At 48.0% G+C, this 27,235-nt stretch overlaps 1 protein-coding gene across 18 annotated transcripts in view; it reads left to right on the top strand.

The window, feature by feature from the left end:
• ADGRL3 (adhesion G protein-coupled receptor L3) overlaps nucleotides 1-27,235 on the top strand; it is a 1,059,382-nt gene that overhangs the window by 787,689 nt on the left and 244,458 nt on the right. For all 18 annotated transcript variants that reach the window (XM_040322560.1, XM_040322545.1, XM_040322548.1 and 15 more), the window contains 2 exons: nucleotides 8,474-8,642; nucleotides 10,479-10,604. In XM_040322560.1, the coding sequence (XP_040178494.1) occupies nucleotides 8,474-8,642; nucleotides 10,479-10,604 (295 nt within the window). The remainder of the gene's footprint in view (nucleotides 1-8,473; nucleotides 8,643-10,478; nucleotides 10,605-27,235) is intronic.

Below are 27,235 nucleotides of genomic sequence, written 5' to 3'. Positions count from 1 at the left end.
CTTTTGGCCAGGAATTCTGACCGTGTGTATGCTCCGATGAGAAAACTGCCGGAAAAAAAGCAGGATCTCTTTTTTCCAGTCAGGAAAAAATCCTAGCGGGAAAACCATTCGTCTGTATGCTTTTCCGGCCTTTAACCACTTCAGCTCAGGAAGGTTTTACCCACTTCCTGAACAGCCCATTTTTTGCGATACAGCACTGTGCTGCTTTAATTGACAATTTGTGCTTTGCTGTACCCAAATAAAATTGATGTATTTTTGTTTAATCTAATTTCTTCATCAATTTAGGCCAATATGTATTCTGCTACATATGGTACTAATAATTGTTTATTAATTGATTTGCGTCCAAAAAATATGGGATATAGTTTGGGACTTTTTTTATTGTTTTTGATGGCGTTCAGCGATTTTTAGTGGGACATCGACATTGCGGCAGACAAATCTGACACTAAGTAACCCTTTTGGGGACCAGTGACACCAATACTGTGATCAGTGCTAAAGTGCTAAAAAAATGCACTGATCACTGTATAAATAACACTGGCAGGGAAGGGGTTAACACCAGGGGCAATCAAAGGGTTAAATGTGCGCCTAAGAGGTGTTTTCTCACTTTGTGGGGGACTGATTCCACTTTTCTTGGAATACATCACGGAACACAGAGCAGCCATATTAATTACTATGTGTGTTATAGGCCACCTTAAGGTGATTGGACACTGGCATAATCAAAGACAGGAAGTTCCCCTCTATATAAACCCTCCAATACAGGAAGTACCTCAGTTTTGTAGCAAAGCAGGACCTCTGTGTCCTGTGATGTACTCCCAGAAAAGGATTTTACAGGTAAGCTGTTATAAAAATCCTGGCCCGGATTCAGATACATTTTCGTATCTATCGGCGGGCGTAACGTATCTCAGATACATTACGCCGCCGTAACTTAGGGAGCAAGTTCCGTATTCAGAAAGAACTTGCGCCCTAAGTTACGGCGGCGTAGTGTAAACGTGTCGGCATAAGCCTGCCTAATTCAAATGTGGATGATGTGGGCGTGTTTTATTTAAATTACTAGTGACCCCACGTAATTGACGTTTCTTACGAACGGCGCATGCGCTGTCCGTGAACGTTTCCAAGTGCGCATGCTCCAAATGACGCCGCAAACTGTCAATGCTTTTGACGTGAATGTAACTTACGTACAGCCCTATTCGCGAACGACTTGCGCAAACAACGTAAAATACGACGCTGTTCGTTCGTTTCCGACGTCCATACCTAACATGACTTACCCCTGCTTTATGAGGGGTAACTTTACGCCAGAAAAAGCCTTACGTAAACAATGTAAAAAAATGCGCCGGGCGGACGTACGTTTCTGAATCGGCGTATCTACTTAATTTGCATATTCAACGCGGAAGTCTAGGGAAGCGACCCTAGCGGTCAGCGTAAATATTGCACCCTAAGATACGACGGCGTAGGAGACTTACGCCGCTCGTATCTAGGCAACATTGAGGCGTATCTGATTCTATGAATCAGACGCCGAGATGCGACGGCCGGCTCTCAGTTACGACGGTGTATCTGGAGATACGCCGTCGTAACTGCTTTCTGAATCCGGGCCCCTATTTTCTTTATCGTACATCACGGGACACAGAGCAGCCATAGTAATTACTATGTGGGATGTCCCAGAGCAATGCCCGTTGAGGGGAGGGAGACACAAATCAAAGCAGGACACCATCAGACTCGAGGACCTATACTGCTGCCTGTAGTACACTGCCCAAAAGGTGGCATCCTCTTGCCGTCTTATATCCGCTTGATAGAATTGAGTGAATGTATGCACTGATGACCAAATCAGTCATAGAGGCTTGGTGATGCACTGCCCATAAAGCACTTACTGCCCTGGTAGAGTGCGCTCTAACTTAAAAATTCTGTATTTCTGTTTCGTTCATGGACGGACACAGCCTCAATCTTGACTTAGTGGGTATTAGCCTTCCTTTAGGAGTTGACTAGGCAGAAAAGGTTAACTAATCATACACACCCTATAGCCCCGCCCAGGGGGCGGGCCCTCTGGGTATAACCCCTCTCTCTGCATCTCACAGATCATTTTTTTCTGCCTAGTTTCAGGAGAAGACATGGCTCCCTTCAGGCCCATGGCTTGAAGGCTGTTAGTTCAAGATTCTGTATTTTTTTTTCCTGCGATCTTCGATCAACTGCCGACTGGGCGACAGGCTGGATCCTTGTATTCGTCCCAGTTTCGGCCATCGAGCGTGTGCCGACCGTAGCTGGGTCATCCACGACATGCCCGTCGCTCTACGGGTGGCCGGTGAGCTATGCGCTCCAGGGCTTGCATAAAGACCGGTCTACAGGGCCGAGTCGCAGTAGCCTGGCCGACAGTCATCTCTGTTACCATGCGGAAGATGCACTGTCCAGGATGCTCCAGCATTAAACCACAGGAGGGTAAGTACTACTACCTTGCTTCGGCAAGAAAACAGAGCTGGGCATCCCTGGAGAGGTGAGTAAAGGGCTCTATATTTCCCTTCTCCCCTCCTTCCCCTTCCCTCCTCCCTAGACTGCTGAGGTGGGGGTTGCCCTGGGGAGCTCCACCTGAGAACCAATATAAAGTAAAAGTGCATAGATATTGCTTACTTGTGTACATGTTGTCAGCTGCTGCTTCCCTCTTTCAATGTAGAGAGCTGCATAAGAGATTCTGCTGCTGTGTGTCTGGACCATGCTGGATTGTTTGTATACCTGGCGGCCATTTTCTTGTAGCCACTGTTGGCCTCTACTCAGAGCTTGGCGGCCATACTTCTGGGGTCTATATGCTCTACGGCGGTCATTTTCTTGTAGCCACTGTTGGCCTCTACTCAGAGCTCGGCGGCCATACTTCTGGGGTCTATATGCACTACGGCGGACATTTTCTTGTAGCCACCCAGCGCTGGAGGTGTTGCTCACAGGGCACCCAAGGGGGGGCTGTACCGCGTCTCCCGGCCGCTCAGCGGCCTGCGCAGTGCACCCCAAGAAGGGCGCTTAGAACGGCTATCCTCCAGCAGCATTTCCCCATGAAACTGGGGCCTCTAGCGTCCCGCTCGGCGGCCATTTTTTTGTAGCCCATGCAAGTATTACAGCACTGGTGGCCATGCTTTTGGGGCCTCAGTATGCTTGACCTCTAGCGCCTGAGCGCTGCTGACTAGCAAACAAGCTGATAAGGACATCAGCCTTGTAGATAGCAGCCATTTAGCAGACTGACAGTTATATTCAGCAGACAAGAAGCAGCTCAGCTAAACGGCACTGCACTGCTGGCTCCAGGGTGGTGAGTCCCCTGGGAGTACCCCTCATCTCTGCTGCAGTTAGGAGGGTGGGTTGTCCACCTTGCTTGGAATCCCTGTGTCAAGCATGTGGGCAGCATGGCGTCAGAAACAGAGTTTTTTTCCCCTGAAACACCTGAGCTGGCAATTGATGCCCCTGTACCCGATGTATTGGTGGACGCTATGTCGGCAATCATAGATGCCTTCATTGCCAAGGTGGAATCGTAGAAGAATGGGGGCTAGAAAGTGCCCCCGCCATCTTCTGGGGACAACTCCGATACGGAGCCAGGTCTAGCTACCACTCAGGACCCTGACTCTGAGGTATCTGACGGTGCAGACCTAGAGCGGCCAGACAGTGAGGATAACTCTGGACCCAGGTCAGCTCGCGATAAGGCTCTGGTGAGTGACCTTATCACCGCAATGCGAGATACCCTAAAAATAGAGGGGTCTGTAGAATCAACAGAAGCGCCGGCCCCCTTTGGGTTCCGTAAGGCGACCCACACTGCTAAAGTGTTCCCTTGTGTGTCTTATTTAGACAAACTTTTATACAAGGAATGGGACAGACCACAAAAAAACTTTTTTGTACCTAAAAACCTAGCGGTACGTTACCCACTGGAGGAGAGTTTCTTAAAGAAATTGACCTTGCCCCCCATAGTGGACCCTCCTGTGTCCAGACTAAACAAGCTTACCACTCTTCCGGTGGAGGGGGCTCCTGCCTTCAAGGACCCGGCGGACAAGAAGGCAGAGTCGATATCCCGTAACCTATACACTGTAGTAGGTTCAGCGGTATGCCCAACCATAGTTGAGGCGCTGGTGTCCCAGACACTCATGGAGTGGGCAAAGTTACTGCTCAATGGGTTACAAACACATTACGCTTCCACCCACGAGGTAGCCCTAGCGGAACAACTGGTACAGGGCCTAAAATTCGTGTGTGAATCAGCCTTGGACACTATTCCTCTGCTGGCCAGAGCCTCTGCTTAGGCTGTATTGTTACGCCGTCAACTTTGGTTAAAGAATTGGTCGGCGGACCAAGCTTCCAAGAAGGCCCTAATGAACCTGCCCTTTAAAGGTGACAGACTCTTTGGAGCTTGCCTGGATGACATTATTAAGGATGCCACAGGAGGTAAGAGCACCTTGCTCCCTCAGACCTATAAGGGGAAGGAGCCACGTTGGCGACAGGGGCCCTTCTTTACCGCACCCAAGCGTATTTTTCGCCCGCCCAGTGCTGCGGGAAGAAAACCACAGGCCAATAAAGCGCCTGCTCAGGGACAGAGATGTCCCTGATTTCGCAAACCCAACAAACCCGTTAACAAGACCACGTCCGCATGAAGGTGCACCCCCACCCATCCCTCGGGTGGGGGGACATCTTCCAAAATTCGCGACCCGGTGGACATCTCGGGTCCCCGACCGGTGGGTTCGCGAGGTAGTCTCATCAGGGTACAAGATAGAGCTCCTATCTTGCCCACCAAACAGATTTTTTCCCTCCAACCTCCAGCTACTACCGGCTCGTCAGACCTGCTGGAACACAGGGTGGTTATCCCTGTCTTAGTACAGGATCGGTTTCAGGGGTTTTACTCCAATCTGTTCATTGTACCAAAGAAGGAGGGCGTTCGTCCTATCCTGGACCTCAGGGCCCTCAATTGTTTTGTGAAGGTACAAGGATTCCGGATGGCATCAACCCTCCAACCGGTGGACTTTTCTGGCATCCTTGGACATCAGGGATGCCTATCTACATGTCCCCATATGCACAAAGCATCAGAAACTTCTGCGCTTTGCGGTCGGGGGAAGACCACTATTAATTTGTGGTTCTCCCCTTTGGCCTGGCATCGGCACCAAGGGTGTTCACCAAGGTGATTTCCCCAATTCTCGCCCTACTAAGACAACGCGGCATCGCTGCCGTGGGCTTACGTGGACGACCTGCTTCTGAGGGCCGCTTCAGCCTCAGAATTAGAGGCGAGAGTGTCTATAACATCAGGCCCTCAGACACTTGGGTGGCTACTGAACATTCAAAAGTCAGTAATGGTAACGACTCAACGCCTAGTGTATCTGGGATTGATTCTGGACTCCTCAGAGGCAAAGGTTTGCTTCCCTGTGGAAAAGTTGCAGACCTTCGGGGCTGCGGTGCGGTAGTTGACATGCCAGAAGAGTCGTCACTCCGATTTGCATGTGAGTCCCGGGCCTCATGGTGGCCTCCTTCGAGGCGGTACCATAGGCGCTATCTCACATGCGAGTGTTACAGAAGGAAAATTCTGTCCAGATGGTACAAGTGCCCATCATCCCTCGATTATCAGATCCGGGTGAGCCACCTGGTCAGGCCCTCCCTGGTGTGGTGGCTGACCTCACCAGCACTTCTGTCCGGGAAGTCGTTCCTTCCTTATCACTGGGTAGTCATCACGACGGACGCCAGCCTTACTGGTGGGGGAGTCTGGGGGGTTCAGTCGACCCAGGGTCGCTGGTCTCCAGAGGATTCCCATTTACCGATCAAGGTCCTGGAACTTCGGGCGATCAGACTGTGCCTCTCCACATGGTCTCAGAGGGCGTCCAGCCAGGATCCAGTCAGACAACGCCACGGCGGTGGCATATGTCAACTATCAAGGAGGAACAAGTAGCTCGGCTGCGGCGTCAGAAGTCGCTCACATCCTAAGGTGGGCAGAAAGGAACATACCGACACTGTCGGCCATATACATTCCGGGTGTGGAAAACTGGCAGGCGGACTACCTGTGTTGCCAGATGCTGCACCAAGGAGAATGGTCTCTGCACCCGGAGGTGTTTCAGCTCCTTTGCCCAAGATGGGGCACGCCAGACGTAGATCTCCTGGCATCTCGACTCAATCGGAAGGTATTGAGGTTTGTGGCCAGGTCAGGAGACCCATGGCCGGACATGACAGATGCGTTAGTGGCGCCGTGGAGTCAGTACCGGCTAATCTATGCCTTCCCTCCTCTAAAGCTCATGCCTCTTCTGCTTCGCAGAGTGTAGGCGGACGTGATTCCTATGATCCTAATTGCTCCGGATTGGCCTCGGTGTCCTTGCTACGCCAATCTAGTGCGGCTAGTAGCAGACGTCCCTTGGCGTCTACCGCTGAGAGAGGACCTGCTGTCACAAGGTCCCATACTGCATCCTGCTTTACAGTCGCTGGCTTATTGGCATGGCTATTGAAAGCCAGGTACTAAGAGACCGGATTCTGTGATCCCTACCCTAAGGGAAGGCTAGGAAGTTATCCTCTAGGAGGATTTATTATCGCACTTGGAGAGCTTACTTAGCCTCTTTGCGAAGAAATGAAGTGGAATCCACAAACTTATTTGGTTAAGGGACAGATATCTGCCCTGGCTGTTTTCTTTCAGCGACCCCTGGCGACTCACGCTCTAGTGAGAACATTTCTACAGGGGGTTCAGCAGGTGGCCCCTCCGGTCCGTCCTCCACTACCTCCATGGGGATTTGAACAGCAGACGCACCTTGGCGTCTACCGCTATGAGAGGATCTGCTGTCGCAAGGTCCCATAGGTCATCCTGCTTTACAGTCAATGGCTTAACGCCATGACCTCTAGGTGCCTCAGAACCACTGTTGAGAACATTAGGGAAGTTTCCTTGTTGACACTTCTCAGAAAGTGGTCCTTTTAGTGGCTGTTATGTCAGCTAAGACGGGTTCTGAGCTGGCAGCCTTGTCATGAAAGGCTCCCTGATCTGATCTTCCACAAGGATAAGATGGTGCTGCGTTCGCAGCCTTAGATTCTTCCTAAGGTCATTTCGACCTTCCATCTCAGGGAAGACATTGTACTGCCATACTTGTGTCCTCATCCGTCGAATCCTAAGGAGACGACGTGGCATTCCTCAGATGCTGTCCGAGCTCCGAGAATATACTTGTCTGTTACTGCTCCGTTACGGAGTTCAGACTCACTGTTTGTTTCGGTGGCTGGTCCCAAGAAGGGCCCAGCGGTCTCATCGGCCACCATTTCGAGGTGGACCCGACAGATCCTGATCAGGCTTACGCCATAAAGGGTCGGGCACCTCCCTATCATGATGCATTCGACCAGGGCAATGGTGCTTCTTGGGGTTTCTGACATCTAGTGTCTGTATCCCAGGTGTGTAAGGCGGCAACCTGATCGCCCGGTCACACTTTCACTAAACTTTACAAGTTGATTTGAGTGCATCTTCGGATGCTTCTTCGGCCGCAAAGTTTTGCAGGCGACTGTTTGGAGTTACAACTCCTCAGTTGAGGAGCTCTGTTTTGGGGTGAAGTTTAATTTTTTTGCTGTTCCCACCCCTCATTTTGACACTGCTTTGGGACGTCCCACTAAGTCAAGATTAAGGCTGTGTCCGTCCATGAACGAAAGAGTTAATAGGATTTTATGCTCACCGTAAAATCTCTTTCTCTGAGTTCATGGACGGACACAGCACCCTCCCCTTCTTTTTATGTGTGTACTGCTTTTTGACAAACTGATCTGCGAGATGCAGAGAGAGGGGTTATACCCAGAGGGCCTGCTCCCTGGGCGGGGCTATAGGGTGTGTATGATAAGTTAACCTTTTATATAAGTTACTGCCTAGTCAACTCCTAAAGGAAGGCTAATACCCACTAAGTCAAGATTTAGGCTGTGTCCGTCCATGAACTCAGAGAAAGATTTTACGGTCAGCATAAAATCCTATTTTTTGGAGATGAGAAGAAAAGGCAAAGCTCAGCCATAATGGAGATAGGCTCAATCAGAGAGGTGTTGGTTGATAATAGATCTTCTTAGGAAAACTTGAAAGATGGGTAGCAAAACACTATCTACTGTATATACAGTATAAGAAGCTAAGTTATTTGTTGGGCACAAACAATTTTTAATGTGATTTTCAAATGTAATCACAGCAATCTGTGAGCACCCTAAATACATTAAAATGATTAGACCGGTTCTGCAAGAAATACAGTATTACTACACAGTGGTGTGTAGTGTATTGTACTTATGCACATTTTTTAATTAATCTTTATTTTAACATAAAACTAAGTGATATCATTTCAAGTGCATTATATTTACTTAAATGACTGTTGTCCATATATAACAAATTTATTGTTTGACAAACCCATAAATAGGGTGCATTTTCTCAGTCACGTGGAAGTAACTGCATATTTTCTCAAATGATTTTAGCTTGTGAAAAGCATCATAATGAAAAATATTACTATGAATCTTACAGTAACACTAATGCAGTGTGATTTTTTTTCCTTTACAGATCGTGGGTTATAGGTGCAATAGCACTTCTCTGTCTTCTGGGACTGACCTGGGCCTTTGGATTAATGTATATCAATGAGAGCACAGTCATTATGGCTTATCTGTTCACAATTTTTAATTGTCTTCAGGGAATGTTTATATTCATTTTCCACTGTGTTCTACAAAAGAAGGTAAATCTATAGGTGTATTACTTTTCATGGTTCATGCTGATTCCCATAAATCCTGTATATAAAAACACCCAAGTGTGCAGATTTCTATTCTTTCTTTCTTTTCAATTTTTATTTATAAGGACCGTTTGGCCTCTTTCACACGGTCGGACTGTTCAGGTCCGCCTGTCAGTTTTGACGGCGGACCTGAACGGCCACTCCTTGCATGCCTATGGAGCGTCGGATGTCAGCGGAGACATGTCCGCTGACATCCGATCCGCTAAAATCAGACAGATGGTGATACGTCCCCATCCGTTCATATCGGATTGGGTGAGATCTGATGAAAACGGATATGCTGTCTGTTTTCATCAGATCTCTCCATAGGAGACAGCGGTGCTGCGTAAGCCCCTCCCAGCTCAGTGAGCAGAGAGGGACTTGTCATCCGCCGGCTCAGTGGAGATCTGCGGAGAGATGGGCTTTTTCATACAATGACAGTTTGTTGTGTTTAACAAATGTGTGTTGTGCTAAAGCATATTTAATCCCAAGAACAAAAATGTATTGCAGCTTACCCGTCTATGGTGGCTGCATTGTTTTTTTTTTTTTGTCACATTTTTTCCTTTATCTTAAAAACTCAATATTGCTGTTAACACACTTCCTGTCCTAGGGTGACAATTGTACTAAGCAGCATTGTCATCGCAGGACAAGTAGTGTGTTATGACTACATAATACTTCTCTCTCTTCTCCCTGGTGGGACGGGGGTTTGTTTTGCACTACACATAGATAGCAAGGAGCAATTTTGTTGAACAGATATAATACATTTGTGTATTTAACAGACCATAAGGGAGCATATTTGAATGGGCTACCAAATTACCACAACAGCTTGAAAATAGCACCTATGTGATTCTTTGTAGTGCAGGGCCCTATGTGTTGCCCATGTGAACTCAAGCTTTTAGCTGACAAAGGTGCCAGGTTAAAGGATAAGTTCACCTTTACAGAAAAAAAAAAAAATGTACATATATTTTGTATGTATTATTTTTTCCTGCAGGAGCCTGGAAAGCATTTCCCCATGGTCAGTAGATACTAATTTATAGGCTTTTTGTTTTAAAGCCAGAGGACAAGAGCGCTTATCCCCCCTCCCCAGCCCATTGAAACTACAAGTCCATCTGCTGCAGTGGAAGATTGTACTTGTAGTTTATTCATTCACAAGAGTCTGTGAATGAATGATGCGGCTGTATGGGCAGAGCCCCACACAGCCGCACTGTTTTAAAAAAATTACAGCGGGTGCAAGGTGAATAACCCGCACCACTGTCACAGGGAGGGGGCAGGAGCTGGAACTTGTTACATGTTCCACCCTAAATATGGGTGGAACACGTAACATGTTCAAAAGGTGAACTTAGCTTTAAAGCGTCTGAAGCCTTTGGTGGAAATAACCATTCTCCACATGCTAGCTGTATTTTTTCATGATTGTTCTCACCTGACTACTAGTTTACCTATCAGTTTCTATTTACAGGAATATTTTGGTTCATCACAGATTGTATTTAACTGTTTTTAAAAATCAAATCAATTGGATTTGGTGTATAAAAAATATACTACAAGAAACATCTTTGTTTCATCTTCAGACCTAAACTGCAGAAATGACAGTTGAAAATTGACTGGTTGCTAAGCTAAAATTAAACCATACACACATTTGCTAAGGAAGCCCTTAAAATTGTCTTTCATTGCATGATAAAAAAACACTTTTTTTGTGCATTGATTGTATAACTTTTTAACTTTTAACTTTTTAACTTGAAACACTTTTATTTTGCATGGCAAGCTGCATAAGATTTATGGAAAAGCAAATTTTTCTAAATTCTCTTTTAGGTGCGGAAAGAATATGGCAAATGTTTACGAACTCATTGCTGTAGTGGAAAAAGTATGGATAATTCAATTGGTTCAAATAAAACATCTAGCTCTCAAGCTCCTGGGAGGTATTCCACTGGTTCACAGGTAAGTAGAGTATTTAGCTATACACTATATTGTCAAAAGTATTGGGATGCCTGCCTTTACACGCACATTAACTTTAATGGCATCAGTCTTAGTCTGTAGGGTTCAATATTGAGTTGGTCAACCCTTTGAAGCTATAACAGCTTCAACTCTTCTGGGAAGGCTGTCCACAAGGTTTACGAGTGTGTCTATGGGAATGTTTGGCCATTCTTCCAGAAGCACATTTGTGAGGTCAGGCACTGATATTAGACAAGAAGGCCTGGTTTGCAGTCTCCGCTCTAAATTCATCCCAAAGGTGTTCTTTCGGGTTGAGGTCAGGACTGTGTGCAGGCCAGTCAAGTTACTCTACCTCAAACTCGCTCATGTATGTCTTTATAAACCTTGCTTTGTGTACTGGTCCAAATCATTTGGTAGAAGGGGATTATGGTGTGGGGTTGTTTTTCAGGGGTTGGGCTTGGCCCCTTAGTTCCAGTGAAGGGAACTCCTAAGGCATCAGCGTACCAAGACATTTTAGACAATGTCATGCTTCTAACTTTGTGGGAACAGTTTGGGGATAGCGACTTTCTGCTTGAACATGACTATACATCAGTGCACAAAGCAAGGTTTATAAAGACATAGATGAATGAGTTTGGGGTAGAGGAACTTGACTGGTCGGCACAGAGTCCTGACCTCACTTATCCATGTCTTTTTGTACCTTGCCTTGTGCACAGGTACGCAGTCATGTTGGAACAGGAAGTTGTCGTTCTGGACAAAGCAGTTTTGAAATTGGTTTGCAAAGAAGAGCTTTGTATGGGTCTCTTTTTAAGCCAGTGTGAAATAAGGTACAAAGAAGGGCATAGACCCTGACTCAGTCTGCACAACATTGGGCAAAACCACCATATGTGTTTCATTATGCCCACCTGTGAACATCCTCAGAAGCAGAGTGGAAAATAAGTTGGACTGAAACGAGCCAGCCTAGCCAGTGTATAGTACCATCTGTATAATATTTTATAGGCATTCTCCAACATAAGAACAGGGCTCAAGTCCTGCGGGAACGCGTGGGTACGGAGTTCCTGCACTTTTTTCACAGCAGGAACGCAGTTCCCTTTGCAGGACTAGAGCAGCCGAGAGCAGCCGAACCGCCTGAGCCAATCCTTCACTAAGCGGCGATGCCCAGCTCGAGTCACTGTCAGGGGCAGGCGAACCTTAGTAATCCTTTATTAATTTTTTAATCCTTGCTTAAAAAAAACATGCGGTTTAGTAATTATGCATATAATTTTTTTTTTTTTGGTGGGGGAGTGGATCTTGGGTGGGAGTTCCCACACTTTTTTCCCCAGGACTTGACCCCTGCATAAGAACATTTTAGAGCTTTTGGAAAGTGCCAAGGACATGATCTGCCAGTCCTCTGGGTCCAGTCACATCCCTAATTTACTTTCCTATTCAAGGGGGGGGGGGGGTTAGGACAGAGGTAAGACAGAGGTCTTCTGGAAGAAATTATTGAAGAATAAATCAATGAGATGAGGCCAAGTGAGGGGGGCCGAACTCTCTCAAATTGGGGCAAAGCGTAAGGGGTGGGCTGGGACTGCAGGAGCTGTTGAATGAAATGAGGAAGTTGTAGGTACCTTGCATAGTTACATAGGAGTTAAGATTAAAAAAAGACACAAGTCCATCAAGTCCAACCTATGTGTGTGATTATATGTCAATATTACTTTGTATAACCCCATATGTGGTGGTCGGTCAGGTGCTTATCTAATGTTTTTTTGAAACTATCAATGTTCCTCACTGATACCACCGCCTGTGGAAGGGAATTCCACATCCTTGCCGCTCTTACAGTAAAGAACCCTCTACGTAGTTTAAGGTTAAACCTCTTTTCCTGTCATTTTAATGAGTGGCCACATGTCTTGTCACATGTCTCCCTTCCACAAAAAAGTTTTATCCCTATTGTGGGGTCATCAGTACGGTATTTGTAAATTGAAATCATATCCCATCTCAAGCGTCTCTTCTCCAGAGAGAATAAGTACAGTGCTTGCAACCTTTTCTCATATCTAACATCTTCCAGACCCTTTATTAGCTTTGTTACCCTTATGTTATGTACGAACGTGCCTGGTAATCAGAGCCTAGTTTGCAGGAGAAGGCCTCTCTTACAGCCCTGGCTCGTGAGTCACTGAAGTGAGAACAGCAAGCTCAGGAGCACAGTGAGGTAGGAGTGCCGGAGTGGTAGCAGTAGTCAGGCACTGGATGATGATCCTTCAAGGATGGCTGGAACTGAGGACAGTTGGAGCGGAAGTGGTGGATCAGCAATCCAGGAGCTGGTGGTACTGGAACAGCGGCAGCAGGAGCTGGTGAGGTAAGCCGGGTTAAGTACAATCAACAGGCAGTAGCGGAGTCACACAGGCGGGGTCCAAACAGGCAATCAGGCAGCTGATGCAGAGGGCTTAAGCGTAGTCAAAGGTTCAGGCAAAGGGTCTGGTAGCAGGTAGGCAAAGAAGGTGAGCAAGGTCAAACGAGCCAAGGGTCAAGGATCGGAGAGGTTTGGATAGTCAGATAAAGCCGGGTCGGTGCTGGTAACAGGTTAGACAGGGATTCAGGATACTGATACAGAGCTGCAGATCAGACAGCACTGTATGGATGCAGCTAATGGCTTTTTAAAGGCATAATGGCGCCAACCCGTATTAGCGTGCATGCGCGCGCTCCCGGTGCACGCAGTGGTCGGGAAACAGGTCTCCGACACCTTATTTGTATTCGCTCCATTTCCAGTACATCCTTCTTGAGGACTGGTGCCCAGAAAAGGACAGAATACTCTAGGTGTGACCGGACCAGAGTCTTGTAGAGCGGGAGAATTATTGTTTTATCTCTGGAGTTGATCCCCTTTTTAATGCATGCCAATATTCTGTTTGCTTTGTTAGCAGCAGCTTGGCATTGCATGCCATTATTGAGCTTATCATCTACTAGGACCCCCAGGTCCTTTTCCTTCCTAGATTACCCCAGAGGTTCTCACCCCAGTGTATATAGATTGAATTCATATTTTTGCCACCCAAATACATTATTCTACATTAAACCTCATTTGCCATGTAGTTGCCCACCCCATTAATTTGTTTAAATTTCCACATCCTGCAGAGAAGTTATTGCCCTGCTTCGTTCGCAAATACAGAGATTGAGCTGTTTACCCCATCCTCCAGGTCGCTCATGAACAAATTAAATAGGCTTGGTCCCAGCACAGAATCCTGGGGGACCCCACTACCCACCCCTGACCATTCCGAGTACTCCCCATTTATCACCACCCTCCAAACTTGCCCTTGTAGACAGTTTTCAATCCATGTACTCACTCTATGGTCCATGCCAACGGACCTTTTTTTGTACAGTAAACGTTTATGGGGAACTGTGTCAAATGCTTTTGCAAAATACAGATACACCACGTCTACGGGCCTTTCTTTATCTAGATGGCAACTCACCTCCTCATAGAAGGTTTATAGATTGGTTTGGCAAGAACGATTCTTTATGAATCCATGCTGATTACTGCTAATGATAGCGCTTTCATTACTAAAATCATGTATATAGTCCCTTATAGTTACATAGTTAGTCAGGTTAAAAAAAGGCACAAGTCCATCTAGTTCAACCATAAAATAAGAAAATATACTAAGAATATATACCCATATACCCAATTCTATAACCCAAGTCAATCCAGAGGAAGGCAAAAAACCCCGGCAGAGCATGATACAATTTGCTACAGCAGGGGAAAGAAATCCTTCCTGATCCGACGAGAGGTAATCAGATTTCTCTTTCGTTCATTGATGGACACAGCACTTTAATTCTTAACCTTAGGGTTATATCGCCACCTTCAGGAGAGGACTAGGCAGAACATGTAGAAACAGCAAAACTGCACAATACCGCCCAGGGGGAGGTCCTACTGGATATAACCCCTCACACTGCATCCAGCAGCTCAGTTTTTTTCTGCCTAGTGTAGGAGAAGGACCTGGCTCCCGGTGGTGAACATTGGTCCTAGAGATTTTCTTGTCTTTTTTTCTTTTTTGATTCCTGTGATCTACTATCAACAGCCGGGTTGGGGGACAGGCTGGATAATATAGATCCTGGTAGTCTCCCCAGCCCAGCCATCGAGCGTGAGCAGGCCCTAGCTATGCGCTGGGTCGGCCACGACATGCCCCTTCTGATTCAGAGGTGGCCGGCGTGCTATATGCTCCGGGGCATACATATGACCGCTATCCGTGTCACAGTGTACCATGGCTGACAGCCACCCCGTACCGCTCGGGTGAAGGGTCTGTCCATGGAATGCGCGCAGCAGTTCCTACAGGAGGGGTAAGTATGGTCCCACCTGTTTTGGCATGATGGAGCAACTGGGCATTCCCTGAGAGGTCGAATAGAGGGTCTCTCACTCTCCCTTTCTTCTCTCCCTGTCCTTTCCCTTCTCCCCATGCTTGGGTCCGCTGTGTGACTGTCAGGTGTCCTCCAGGGGGGCTCCAAGTCCGGACTGGGGGCTGTGCTGTGTATGGGGCCTGCTCGTCTCCTCCCTATATTTGGGCCTTGTTGGGGTGTTTGTGGTACTTTTTTGTGAGGTTGTGGCCATTTTGCTGTAACCTTAGTTCAGGGAAGTGCGGCGGCCATTTTGCCAGAGCCCTCAAGTGTGCTGAGGCGGCCAGCGGCTATTTTCTAGTAGTCCCAGCTTGTTTTTGCCTCTAGCACTGAGAGATTTTCTTCTGTGTGATTTCTTTGAATCACACAGAGCACCTCGTAAGGGAGAGTGGACAGCAGCACAGCTCAGTACCTGGGTCTGGGTGGTGAGTCCTACGGGGGGCCCTCAGTCTGTGGCACCTAGGAGGGTGGACTTTTGGTGTGGCTTGCCTTCGGACCCTAGCGGGTGTCAGGCAAGTGTGGGTCAGCATGGCGTCAGACTCTGGCGCTTCTTCTCCAGACATACCTGTGTTGGCAATCGCTTCCCCTGCACCTGCGGTGCCTATGGACGCTTTGTCGGCGGTCCTGGAGTATTTTGTTGCCAGGGTGAAAGCGGTGTACGGGCACAAGGGGAGTAAAAAACACCCCCACCGTCTTCTGGATTAAGCTCTGATTCAGATTCGGCCTTGCTGTGGCAACCGGCCCCTGTTCTGAGGTTTCAGAGAATGCGGACCAGGACCGTTCGGACAGTGAAGATGACTCTGTGTCCAGGTCAGCGCAGGAAAGGGCGCTTGTAGGAGCGCTTATGCGGAATACCCTAAAGATGGAGGATATGGTGGGGGCATCTACAGAGGTGTCGATCCCTTTTGGTTCTCACAAGCCGGCCCCCACGGCTAAGGTTTTTTCCTACCTGACCTATTTTGATAAATGTATCTTTAAAAAATGGCAACGCCTGCAAAGGGCCTTTTTGTTCCCAAAACGCATGGTGGTGCGTTACCCCTTTGAGGAGAATTTCCTGAAAAAATGGACATCTCTCCCGATTGTGGACCCCCCGGTATCCAGGTTAAATAAGATAAAGCAACAGGCTTCCCCGGTCTGTTTGGAACTGGCAGCCCAGTTGGTGCATGGACTTAAGTATGTCTGCGATGCGGTCTTAGATGCGACCCCCTTGCTTTCTAGAGCCTCAGTATCTGCTGTGGTGCTACGTCGCCTGATTTGGCTAAAAAGCTGGTCTGCGGACCAGGCATCTAAGAAAGCTCTGGCGGATTTGCCTTTCCAGGGAGAGAGGCTCTTTGGAGCTTTGCTGGATGACATTATTAAAAATGTTACTGGGGGTAAGAGTACGTTGCTCCTACAGTCCAGAATAGGTAAGGAGCCACGCCGTATGCCATTGCCCTCCTTTTCCGCTCAGAAGCGATTTTTTCGTCCGCCCGGGTCGGCAGGTAAGTGTTCCCAGACTGACAAGGTGTCCGCTGAGGGACAGAAGCATCCCTGGTTCCTCAAGCCAAACAAGCCTGCGAACAAATCTATGACAGCATGAAGGTTTGCCCCCGCCTGACTCTCGGGTGGGGGGTCGCCTTTGGGAGTTTGCAGCTCGGTGGACCTCCCTGCTTTCAGACCAGTGGGTCTGCAAAGTGGTTTCATCAGGATACAAGATAGAGTTTTTTTCTTGTCCACCAAACAGGTTTTTTTCCTCCAACCTTCATCTTCTTCCGGCTCATCGGGAAGCCTTGTTTGGGGCTGTGCAGGACCTGCTGCTGTGCGGAGTGATAGTGCCGGTACCGTCGCAGGAACGGTTTCAGGGCTTCTACTCCAATCTGTTTGTAGTCCTGAAGAAGAAGGGGGTCCGTCCGATCCTGGACCTCAAGGCCGTCAACAGCTTTGTGAAGATGCAAAGGTTCAGTTCGCTCTGTGGTCGCTGCACTCCATCCGGGAGATTTCCTGACATCCCTGGACATCAAGGACGCATACTTACATGTACCCATATTCGTCAGGCATCAGAGGTTTCTGCAGTTTGCGGTCGGGGACGAGCACTACCAATTTCTAGCTCTCTCTTTTGGTCTGGCATCGGCACCAAGGGTTTTCAGCAAGGTGCTTGCCCCAATTCTGGCTTTACTGAGACAGTGAGGAATCGCAATTATGGGCTACCTGGACGACCTCCTTCTGAGAGCAGCTTCCGCCTCAGAATTAGAGGAGAATGTGGTGATCGTCAATCAGGCTCTTCGGGAGTTCGTTTGGGTTCTGAACCTCCAGAAGTTGGTGTTGGTACAGACGCAACGCCTGGAGTACCTGGGTTTGATTTTGGACTCATCAGAGGCAAGAGTTTTTCTCCCTTTGGACAAACTGCAGACTGTTCGGGCTGCGGTGAAGCTATTGGCATCCCACAAGTGGTCACCACTGTGCTTCTGCAAGCGAGTCCTGTTTGGGGACCCAGGTACTGCCCCAGGGGACATGTATCCAAGCAAAAAAAACATTTTTAAAACTGCAGTTTTTTCAGAAGCAGTAATTTTAATAATGCTTAAAGTTTTTATAAACCCATACAGACCACCTAGATTTAGGCCCCTTTCACACTGGTGCCGGTAAAGCGCCGCTTTACCATCGGAATTGCCTCGGTATTCGGCCACTAGCGGTGCGATTTTACCCCTGCTAGCGGCCGAATAAGGGTTAATATCGCCAGCAATGGGCCTCTGCAGAGGCCCATTGCCGGTGGTATAGCCGCGGTGTCCCATTGCTTTCAAAGGTAAGGAGAGGTGGAGGAGCGGTAAACACACCTCTCCTTCACCGCTCCAAAGATGCGGCTACCAGGACTTTTGGTCCTGCTAGCGCACCGCTCCTGTGTGAAACAGCAGCCACTGTTTCAGGTGGGTTAGCGCAATAGTGCCTGCAAACCTCCCCAGTGTGAAAGGGGTCTAAGGCTTACCTGTAGGTGCAAAAAATATCTCCTAAACCTACAAGATTTAGGAGATATTTGCAGAAAAAATTGCACCGATGTCTACGGTGCATGCGCTGTAGACAACGGCGCAGGTGCACTAAGCGTGCCGTTAGTGAGGGCGATCGTGCCTTCGCTGACGGCTCCCGCGTTAATGCGCAGGAGTGACGTCATCGCGGCTCCAGCCAATCATAGCGCTGGAGCCGAGATACCCGGAAGTAACTCGGGTATCAATGGTGGCGGAGGTGAGGAACGAGAGTCGTTTCAGGGACTTTAACCTACAGGTAAGCCTAGATTTAGGCCCCTTTCACACTGGTGGCGGTAAAGCGCCGATATTTTTACTAGCTCATTATGCATTATGCATACTAGCTCATTATGCCTTTCTCTTGCAGGTTTTTTTTTAAAGAAATGCTTTAGAGGGTTTACTTCCTCTTTAAAGTGAAACAATAAAAATGAAATATTCCTTTAAATAACCTGCCTGGGGAGGGGGCCCCCTTAGTCTGCCTGTAAAGTGGTGCATCTGTTTTACAGTACCGTAGCAAAATGACACTTCTAAAAGGAAAAAAAAAATATTTAAACTTGCTTGTGGCTGTAATGTATTGCAGATTCCTGGCAATATACAGTAGATAAAAAAAATCAAGGAAAAAATTGGCGTGGGCCCCCCCCAGTCCATTTAAGGCCCTCTACGCCAAAATAAAATAAAAATAAAACAGCATGGGCTCCCCCCCAAAATCCATAGCATACCCTTATCCAAGCAAGTAGACTGGCAGGCAAGGATAGGGGGATGAGCGAGCGCCCCCCCTCCAGAACCATACCAGGAAGCTTACCCTCAACTTAGTGAGTTTTTTTTGGGGCCCCCCGAAAGCACCTTGTCCCCATGTTGATGGGGACAAGGGCCTCATCCCACAAACCTGGCCATTGGTTGTGGGGGTCTGCGGGCGAGTGGCTTATCAGAATCTGGAGGCGCCCTTTATCAAGGGGACCCTCAGATCCCCCCCTCACCAAAAAAATGACAAAGTAAAAACCACAATACACAGTTTTTGTCAATTCCTTTATTAAATAATAAAAATAAAGAGTCCTGCGATATCCATCCATCTTCAATCACGGTGCAGACGGACCAAAACTGTGTATTGTGGTTTTGCTTTTTGACACTTTTTTGGTGAATGGGTAGGGGTACAATGTGCCCGATACCTATTCACATGGGGGGGGCAGAATCTGGGGGCCCCCTTGTTAAAGGGAGCTTCCATATACCGATAGGCCCGCTGCCCGCAGACCCCCACAACCACTGGGCCAGGATTGTGGGGATGAGGCCCTTGTCTGAGGTGCTTTGGAGGGGACCCCAAAGCACCCTCCCCATCTTGAGGGCAAGCGGTCTGGTATGGTTCAGAGGGGGGCCTGCCAGGCTGCTTACTCAGATAAGGGTCTGGTATGGATTCTGGTGAGGGGAACCCCACACCGTTTTTTTTATTTTGGTGTGGAATTCTCCTTAAACTCTATACCAGACCCAAAGAGCTTGGTATGGACTGGTGGGGGGCATGCCATTTAAAAAAAATCCTTAATTCTGTCATAGGGTTCCCCTTAACCACTATAATACACTATATTATATACTGTACACTGCACTATATACTCTGTACTGTATTATATATGCTACATTGACTGCACTATATACTATATATGAACTGCAGTATATATACTATGCGGACTGCACTATATACTCTGAATTGCAGTATATATACTTTACACACTTCACTATATACTTTAAATTGCAGTATATATACTATACGAACTGCACTATATACTGGTTCCAGAACACTGTAACCCCTCACAGTTACTCTTGTTGGGCGCAGGAACGGGCCCTGCTATTAAATATTATTTAAAAAAAATTAATTACATGCCCCTGTTAAACAGGGCCAGAAAAATCGGGCCCTGGGTGTTGATGGTGCCCTAAACCAAAAATATTGGAAGCTAGCATCATCAAGATTCTGGAGGAATAGGATAGGCAGCATAGGCAGTTTTCAATGGATCCCAGATCCATAGCAAATTCAATCATTACATCAGCATCAGGGGCTTGATAGCTGCTGTACCAGGACTGATTCATTGTTTTAGAAATGTGAGCCTATAAACGGGATCTGTGGACAGGCAAACTCTTTGATCCATTACAAACCCTCCAGCAGCATTGAATGTGTGTTAAGAAAGCACGCTGGCTGCAGGGCAGGCCAGTAGTTTGATTGCAAATTGAGCAAGTTCTGGCCAGTGGTCCATCCTCAAGACCCACTAACCCAGTGGATGCTCTGTTGGAAAGGTCTCCAAGTCTGCTCTTGCCCCTAGATATTCCTGCACTATATAATGCAGACGCTGGCGATGGTTGCTTAATCAGATCAGACCTTAGCGTCGAGGACTGAAAAATTGTTTAACGGCATCGGTCAGCTGACCATCTTCTCCACTGCTCTTCCTCTGACCGAACTAAGCTTTAGAAACATGTTGTCTAGCACCAGGAAATGGTTTACAGGGTCTGGAAAGGTGTTACACAAACTTTTCTTCAAGACCTCCTGAAGATATTTCATCATCTGCTGCCTCTGCGAACTTTACCTTTTGTAACGTGGATCAAGAAGGGCCAGCCAGTAATGATCCATCTCCTTGATATCACAAATCCTAGGGTCCTTGTGCATTCTTTGCAGAATCAGGGAGGCCATGCAGCCTAAGTTTGCAGAGGCATTAGATTCTGAGTCCTCTGGGTCACTAAGGATGACATTATCAGGAACTAGCTCCTCCCAGCCACGTACAACTCTGGGGACGGAAAAACATTCCCTGAAGACTGCTGCGTGTTATCCTCTACATCCATGCTGACACAATCCTCCTCCACTTCTTCCTGTGTGTTTGGCAGCCCCACAGGAATGCTATCTGCATAAAGGGTGTCTTGAGAATGCCCTGTCCATGATTCCACAAAGCGTGTGCAGGAAGATTATAGGGACAGTGTCACTGATGCATGCATTCTTGTGGCCTCCTCAGATGGTGACAGGAGAGTGCATGCATCCTTTATCAGTAGCCAGTGGCGTGGCGAAAAGAAGTCAAGCTCCCCTGACCCTGTCCTGATGCTATACTCACACAGGTACTCTCTGCTGTGTGTGCAGCTACTGCAGCATTACTAATGTTGAGTTCCACCTGGTGGGTATGTAACAAATGAGACAGTTGGTGGGCAGGTTAAATTCCCTTTGAATGTCAGCCACCTTAGCACTTGCATTCTATGACTGCCAGAAATTACCACACACTTTTCTGACCTGCCTCAGGAAATCTTGTAAGCCTGGGTATCTGGTCAAGAAACACTGCACCACCAAATCCAGGACGTGTGCCAAACATGGAACATGGGTCAAGTGTCCCTGTCGGAGGGCGGAGAGAAGGTTGGTGCCATTGTCGCTTACAACCATTCCTGGCTCAAGCTGCCGTGGCATCAACCGCCTCTAAACCTGCCCCTGCAGAGCTGACAAAATCTCTGCCCCAGTGTGGCTCCTGTCCCCTAGGCAGACCAACTGAAGCACCGCATGGCATCTTTTCACTTGACTGCTTGCGTAGCCCCTTGAGCTCTTACAGAGCACTGCTGGTTCAGAGGATAATTCTACAGAAGAAGCCATAGAAGAAGAGGAGGGAGAGAGGGGAGCATACAGATGTTGTGGCAGAATTACCAACAGGTTTTTGGAGGCATGGAGGTGGAACAAACTCCAACACTGAACCCTGTCCTGCATCCTTCCCAGCTGCCAGCAGAGTTACCCAGTGCGCCGTGAAGGAAAAGTAACATCCCTGCCCATGCCTGCTGGACCATGAGTCAGCAGTAATATAAACCTTGCTGCTGACCACCCTGTCCAACAAGGTCAAAACATTGCCATTCACATGAATATAGAGAGATGGAATGGCCTTTACGTGAAAAAAAATGTTGTTTTGGAACCTGCCACTGTGGTACAGCACATTCCACAAATTCATGAAAGGGGGCAGAGTCTACCAGCTGAAGAGGCATAAGTCACAGTGCTAGCAATTTGGCCATGCTAACATTTAGATGCTGAGCATGTGGATTCCTGGGACAATTTTTTTTTTTTTTTACAATTCATTAACTGGGGTAGCAAAATGTGTCTGCTGAAAGCAACTGGTGGTGTACTGCTAGCAGATTGGCTGCAAGTACTTGTGGCACCTATTGCTATACCTTTTCTTCCTCTCAGTGCAGGTTTTTGAGAGCACTGGAGGTAGGGTTTGAGATCCCAGATGAGGAGCTTGGAGAAGTCTGCCTTTTTCTATGATGTGGGTCTTTTCAGGTGCTGTTGCCAATGAACATCATGGCAGGTCGTCATATGTCATATGTCTTGTCAAGCATGTGGTGCTTTTTTTTTTAAACGGCATTGGGTTCCCCTCCAAGAGCATACCAGGCCCTTTGGTCTGGTACAGATTTTAATGGGGAACCCCCACGCCGGAAAAAAATGATGTGGGGGTCCCCCCAAAATCCATACCAGACCCTTATCCGGGCATGCAGCCTGGCGGGTCAGGAAAAGGGAGGGAACGAACGAGCGAAAGACCCCCCCAAACTGTACCAGGCATGCCCTCAACATGGGAGGGTGGGTGATTTGGGGCAGGGGGGGGGGCCCTGCCCCAAAGGACTTGTCCTTTAACCAATCAAAACAATCCCAGTGTGACATAAATTACTTTTACTGCTGCTGTAATCATTATGTCGGATGTCACAAGTCGGATGGTTAGGACAAGGATGCTACTTTGATCCAACTTCAAAAATATTCAATGGGATGAAGTAGGATCGAAGTCGGACCAAAAAAGGGTAGGGAGCATTTTCAAAGTCGGACCGACTTGTGTTGGACCAGTTAAGATGGCTTTCATAGGAAAACATTGATTTTCACACGTAATGCGACATGACCAATGTCAGAGCGTTTGTTGTACAAGTGTGAACCAGGCTAATCCTTTTTTTGATTTAATTCTCTTTATTACATTTTTTCATCAATTATAAAAACAGGTTACATTCTTAAAGCGGAGTTCCGGCCACAATTTTAAAAATAAAAACTTTTTAAATATGTAAACCCCTGTAATACACAAGCTTAATGTATTCTACTACAGTTAGTCTGTAAACTAAGGTCCGTTTTGTTAGGTTGTTACAGCATTTAGACACTTTATAAAATAGAAATTGACTGGGGCCATCTTAAGTGTGGGCATCATGAAGCAAGACTGTTTCTCGCACATGCTCAGTGCTGCACAAGCATGTAATAGTTTCAGGTCAGGTTTCCATAGCAACGGGAGGAACTTGTCTATGCAAAACTCTCCTCCCCTCCTCCCTCCAGGAACCAGTAAATATACTAAATCATTTGTTATGTAGATATTTCTGCACAGAAACAAGATTATATATATATATATTATATATATATATATATATATATATATATATATATATACACACATACATATACTAGACATTTGCGCCGTCAATAAATTCATTTTGTTTAGTTCCGTTTCGCATTAGCCGTTATTTTCGTATTTCGTGCCCGAAACTCAATTCAGATTCGTACGAAATACGAATTTTCGTTAGATTTGTTCACTTTTCGTAACAATTACCCACATTCGTTATGATGAATTTTTAAAAAACTGGACTAATAGTATCTGCTGTGCTCATTATGAGGGGTTCCCACCATCCCTGTGCTGTGCTGACTTCCTGGCGCTGTAGGGATTATGGGAACCCCTCATGAGCACAGCAGGGGTACAAACCCAGGAAGTCAGCACAGTACAGGGATGGTGGGAACCTCTCATGAGCACAGCACAGGGATCGTGGGAACCTCTCATAATGAGCACAGCACGAGTACAGCCCGGGAACTCAGCACAGTACAGGGATGGTGGGAACCCCTCATGAGCACAGCACAGGGATGGTGGGAACCCCTCATGAGCACAGTACAGGGATGGTGGGAACCCCTCATGAGCACATTACAGGGATGGTGAGAACCCCTCATGAGCACAGCAGAGGGATGGTGGGAACCTCTCATGAGCACAGCAGGAGTACAGACCCGGGTACTCAGCACAGCACAGGGATGGTGGGAACCTCTCATGAGCACAGTACAGGGATGGTGGGAACCCCTCATGAGCACAGCACAGGGATGGTGGGAACCCCTCATAAGCACAGCACAGGGATGGTGGGAACCCCTCATGAGCACAGTACAGGGATGGTGGGAACCCCTCATAATGAGCACAGCAGGAGTACAGCCCCGGGGACTCAGCACAGTACAGGGATGGTGGGAACCCCTCATGAGCACAGCACAGGGATGGTGGGAACCTCTCATAATGAGCACAGAAGGAGTACAGCCCCGGGAACTCAGCACAGTACAGGGATGGTGGGAACCCCTCATGAGCACAGCACAGGGATGGTGGGAACCCCTCATGAGCACAGCACAGGGATGGTGGGAACCCCTCATGAGCACAGTACAGGGATGGTGGGAACCCCTCATAATGAGCACAGCAGGAGTACAGCCCCGGGGACTCAGCACAGTACAGGGATGGTGGGAACCCCTCATGAGCACAGCACATGGATGGTGGGAACCCCTCATGAGCACAGTACAGGGATGGTGAGAACCCCTCATGAGCACAGTACAGGGATGGTGGGAACCCCTCATGAGCACAGCACAGGGATGGTGGGAACCTCTCATAATGAGCACAGAAGGAGTACAGACCCAGGAACTCAGCACAGTACAGGGATGGTGGGAACCCCTCATGAGCACAGTACAGGGATGGTGGGAACCTCTCATGAGCACAGTACAGGGATGGTGGGAACCCCTCATGAGCACAGTACAGGGATGGTGAGAACCCCTCATGAGCACAGCATAGGGATGGTGGGAACCTCTCATAATGAGCACAGAAGGAGTACAGACCCAGGAACTCAGCACAGTACAGGGATGGTGGGAACCCCTCATGAGCACAGTACAGGGATGGTGGGAACCTCTCATGAGCACAGTACAGGGATGGTGAGAACCCCTCATGAACACAGCACAGGGATGGTGGGAACCTCTCATAATGAGCACAGAAGGAGTACACCCCCGGGAACTCAGCACAGTACAGGGATGGTGAGAACCCCTCATGAGCACAGCACAGGGATGGTGGGAACCCCTCATGAGCACAGCACAGGGATGGTGGGAACCTCTCATAATGAGCACAGAAGGAGTACAGCCCCGGGAACTCAGCACAGTACAGGGATGGTGGGAACCCCTCATGAGCACAGCACAGGGATGGTGGGAACCCCTCATGAGCACAGCACAGGGATGGTGGCAACCTCTCATGAGCACAGTACAGGGATGGTGGGAACCCCTCATGAGCACAGAAGGAGTACAGCCCCGGGAACTCAGCACAGTACAGGGATGGTGGGAACCCCTCATGAGCACAGCACAGGGATGGTGGGAACCCCTCATGAGCACAGCACAGGGATGGTGGGAACCTCTCATAATGAGCACAGAAGGAGTACAGACCCAGGAACTCAGCACAGTACAGGGATGGTGGGAACCCCTCATGAGCACAGCACAGGGATGGTGGGAACCTCTCATAATGAGCACAGAAGGAGTACAGACCCAGGAACTCAGCACAGTACAGGGATGGTGGGAACCCCTCATGAGCACAGCACAGGGATGGTGGGAACCCCTCATGAGCACAGCACAGGGATGTGAGAACCCCTCATGAGCACAGAAGGAGTACAGCCCCGGGAACTCAGCCAGCATCTCTTTGAATCAGGGGTGGGGGAAAGGGTACAGCATGTGTTAGTAGGCACTTTGGGAGGAGGGAGGACATGTGCTGGGGGAGGGGTGGAGGCAGATTTTCCTAAAACGTCCCCTAACACATACCCTCTCCCCCCACATAGATCACTGCAGGAATTCATTTATATCAGCTCCCCCACGCAAGTGTCATCTATAGTCTGTCTGTTTACTTGTACACAGACCTTTAGCACAGCAGCATCCCACCTCCTCCCTGGCTCCTCCTCCTGTCTGTGTACTCAGAAGGTGTCAGATCGGAGGAGGCGTGGTAGGGGCGGGGTCATCGGCATGCACAGTGTATGCCGATGACCCCGCCCCTACCACGCCTCCTCCGATCTGACACCTTCATCTGCATTGCTAGTGAGAGAGGCAGCTGACGGGAAGCAATGTCGGCTGCCATGAAGAGCTGGGCTAAGATCGTGTGGGACAGCAAACACCCCGCACAAACTGCGGGGGGGTTTGTGCCCACATTAGCCCGCCCCTCCTAAGCAAGTGACAGCAAGTGCACCAGCCCCCTGAAGCAGGACATAGAGCGGTGGGCGGGGCTTTAACCATCTCTCCGCCTACGCCCGCCCACCCGCTCGCTCGAGATTTCTTTCAATTGCGGTGGAAGTACCGCGATACTTCTGAGGAATAGCAGGGCTGGGGATGACGCGGCGAGGCCTCTGCAAGAAATAAACGAAAAAGAATAGCACAGTGAGTATTTAAAAAAAAAAAAAAAACATGCCAAATATATTTAAGGGGGCAGTATTACATTATATGATACAAACTTAAAAAATAGGGTGGAACTCCGCTTTAATATTCCTTTTACAAAATATTGCACATTCCCCGCATGTCATAACCTTATAGTTTTCCCTCATTCATTTATTTTATCTACCCTCCCCCTCCCTCCTCCCACCCTTATTCACCCATTTAATAAGCATCCTTTTACACAGAGTAACCTATCCTAAGCAGCCACGGTTTCCAGATTTGGTCAAATTCCTTAATATTTCTTCTCTTAGCATAAACTGCTTTTTCTTTCCATACTGTTGCTGTCACTACATTTGTCCACTCTCTTATTGTTGGGGGATTTACTGCTTGCCATCTTTGAGCAATTAGTTTTCTTGCCTGAAAGAGGCATCTTATCACTGCTTTTATAGTGCTCGCCCCCCCATCTCTTTCCTCCCATATTCCCAATATACACGTTCTAGTGTCCATCTCCAACTTGGTCCCATATGTCATGTTAATAGTATCGATGATCCCTAGCCAATACCTAAATAATTTTGGGCATCTCCACAACATATGCATTAAATCCCCCGTATCCTGACATCTGGGGCATCCCCCATCTACTCTCCAACCGAATCTAAATAGTCTTTTTGGGGTATAGTACGTCCTATGTATTATCTTCAGGAATGATATCTTTTAAGCGGGCGAAGCTGTGGCCATATGCCCTCTCTCCAAAACCTTCCTCCATTGGTCGTCCGTTATGGTTCCCAGATCTTCCTCCCATTTCTTCCTACATTTAAGCTGCTCTGGTCCCTCAATATTCTCTTCACATATGTATGGGTAGA

The sequence above is a fragment of the Rana temporaria genome, chromosome 1, assembly GCF_905171775.1.
Source record: "Rana temporaria chromosome 1, aRanTem1.1, whole genome shotgun sequence".
In the NCBI taxonomy this organism is placed as follows: domain Eukaryota; kingdom Metazoa; phylum Chordata; class Amphibia; order Anura; family Ranidae; genus Rana; species Rana temporaria.
This window is presented reverse-complemented; position numbering and strand designations above follow the sequence as displayed.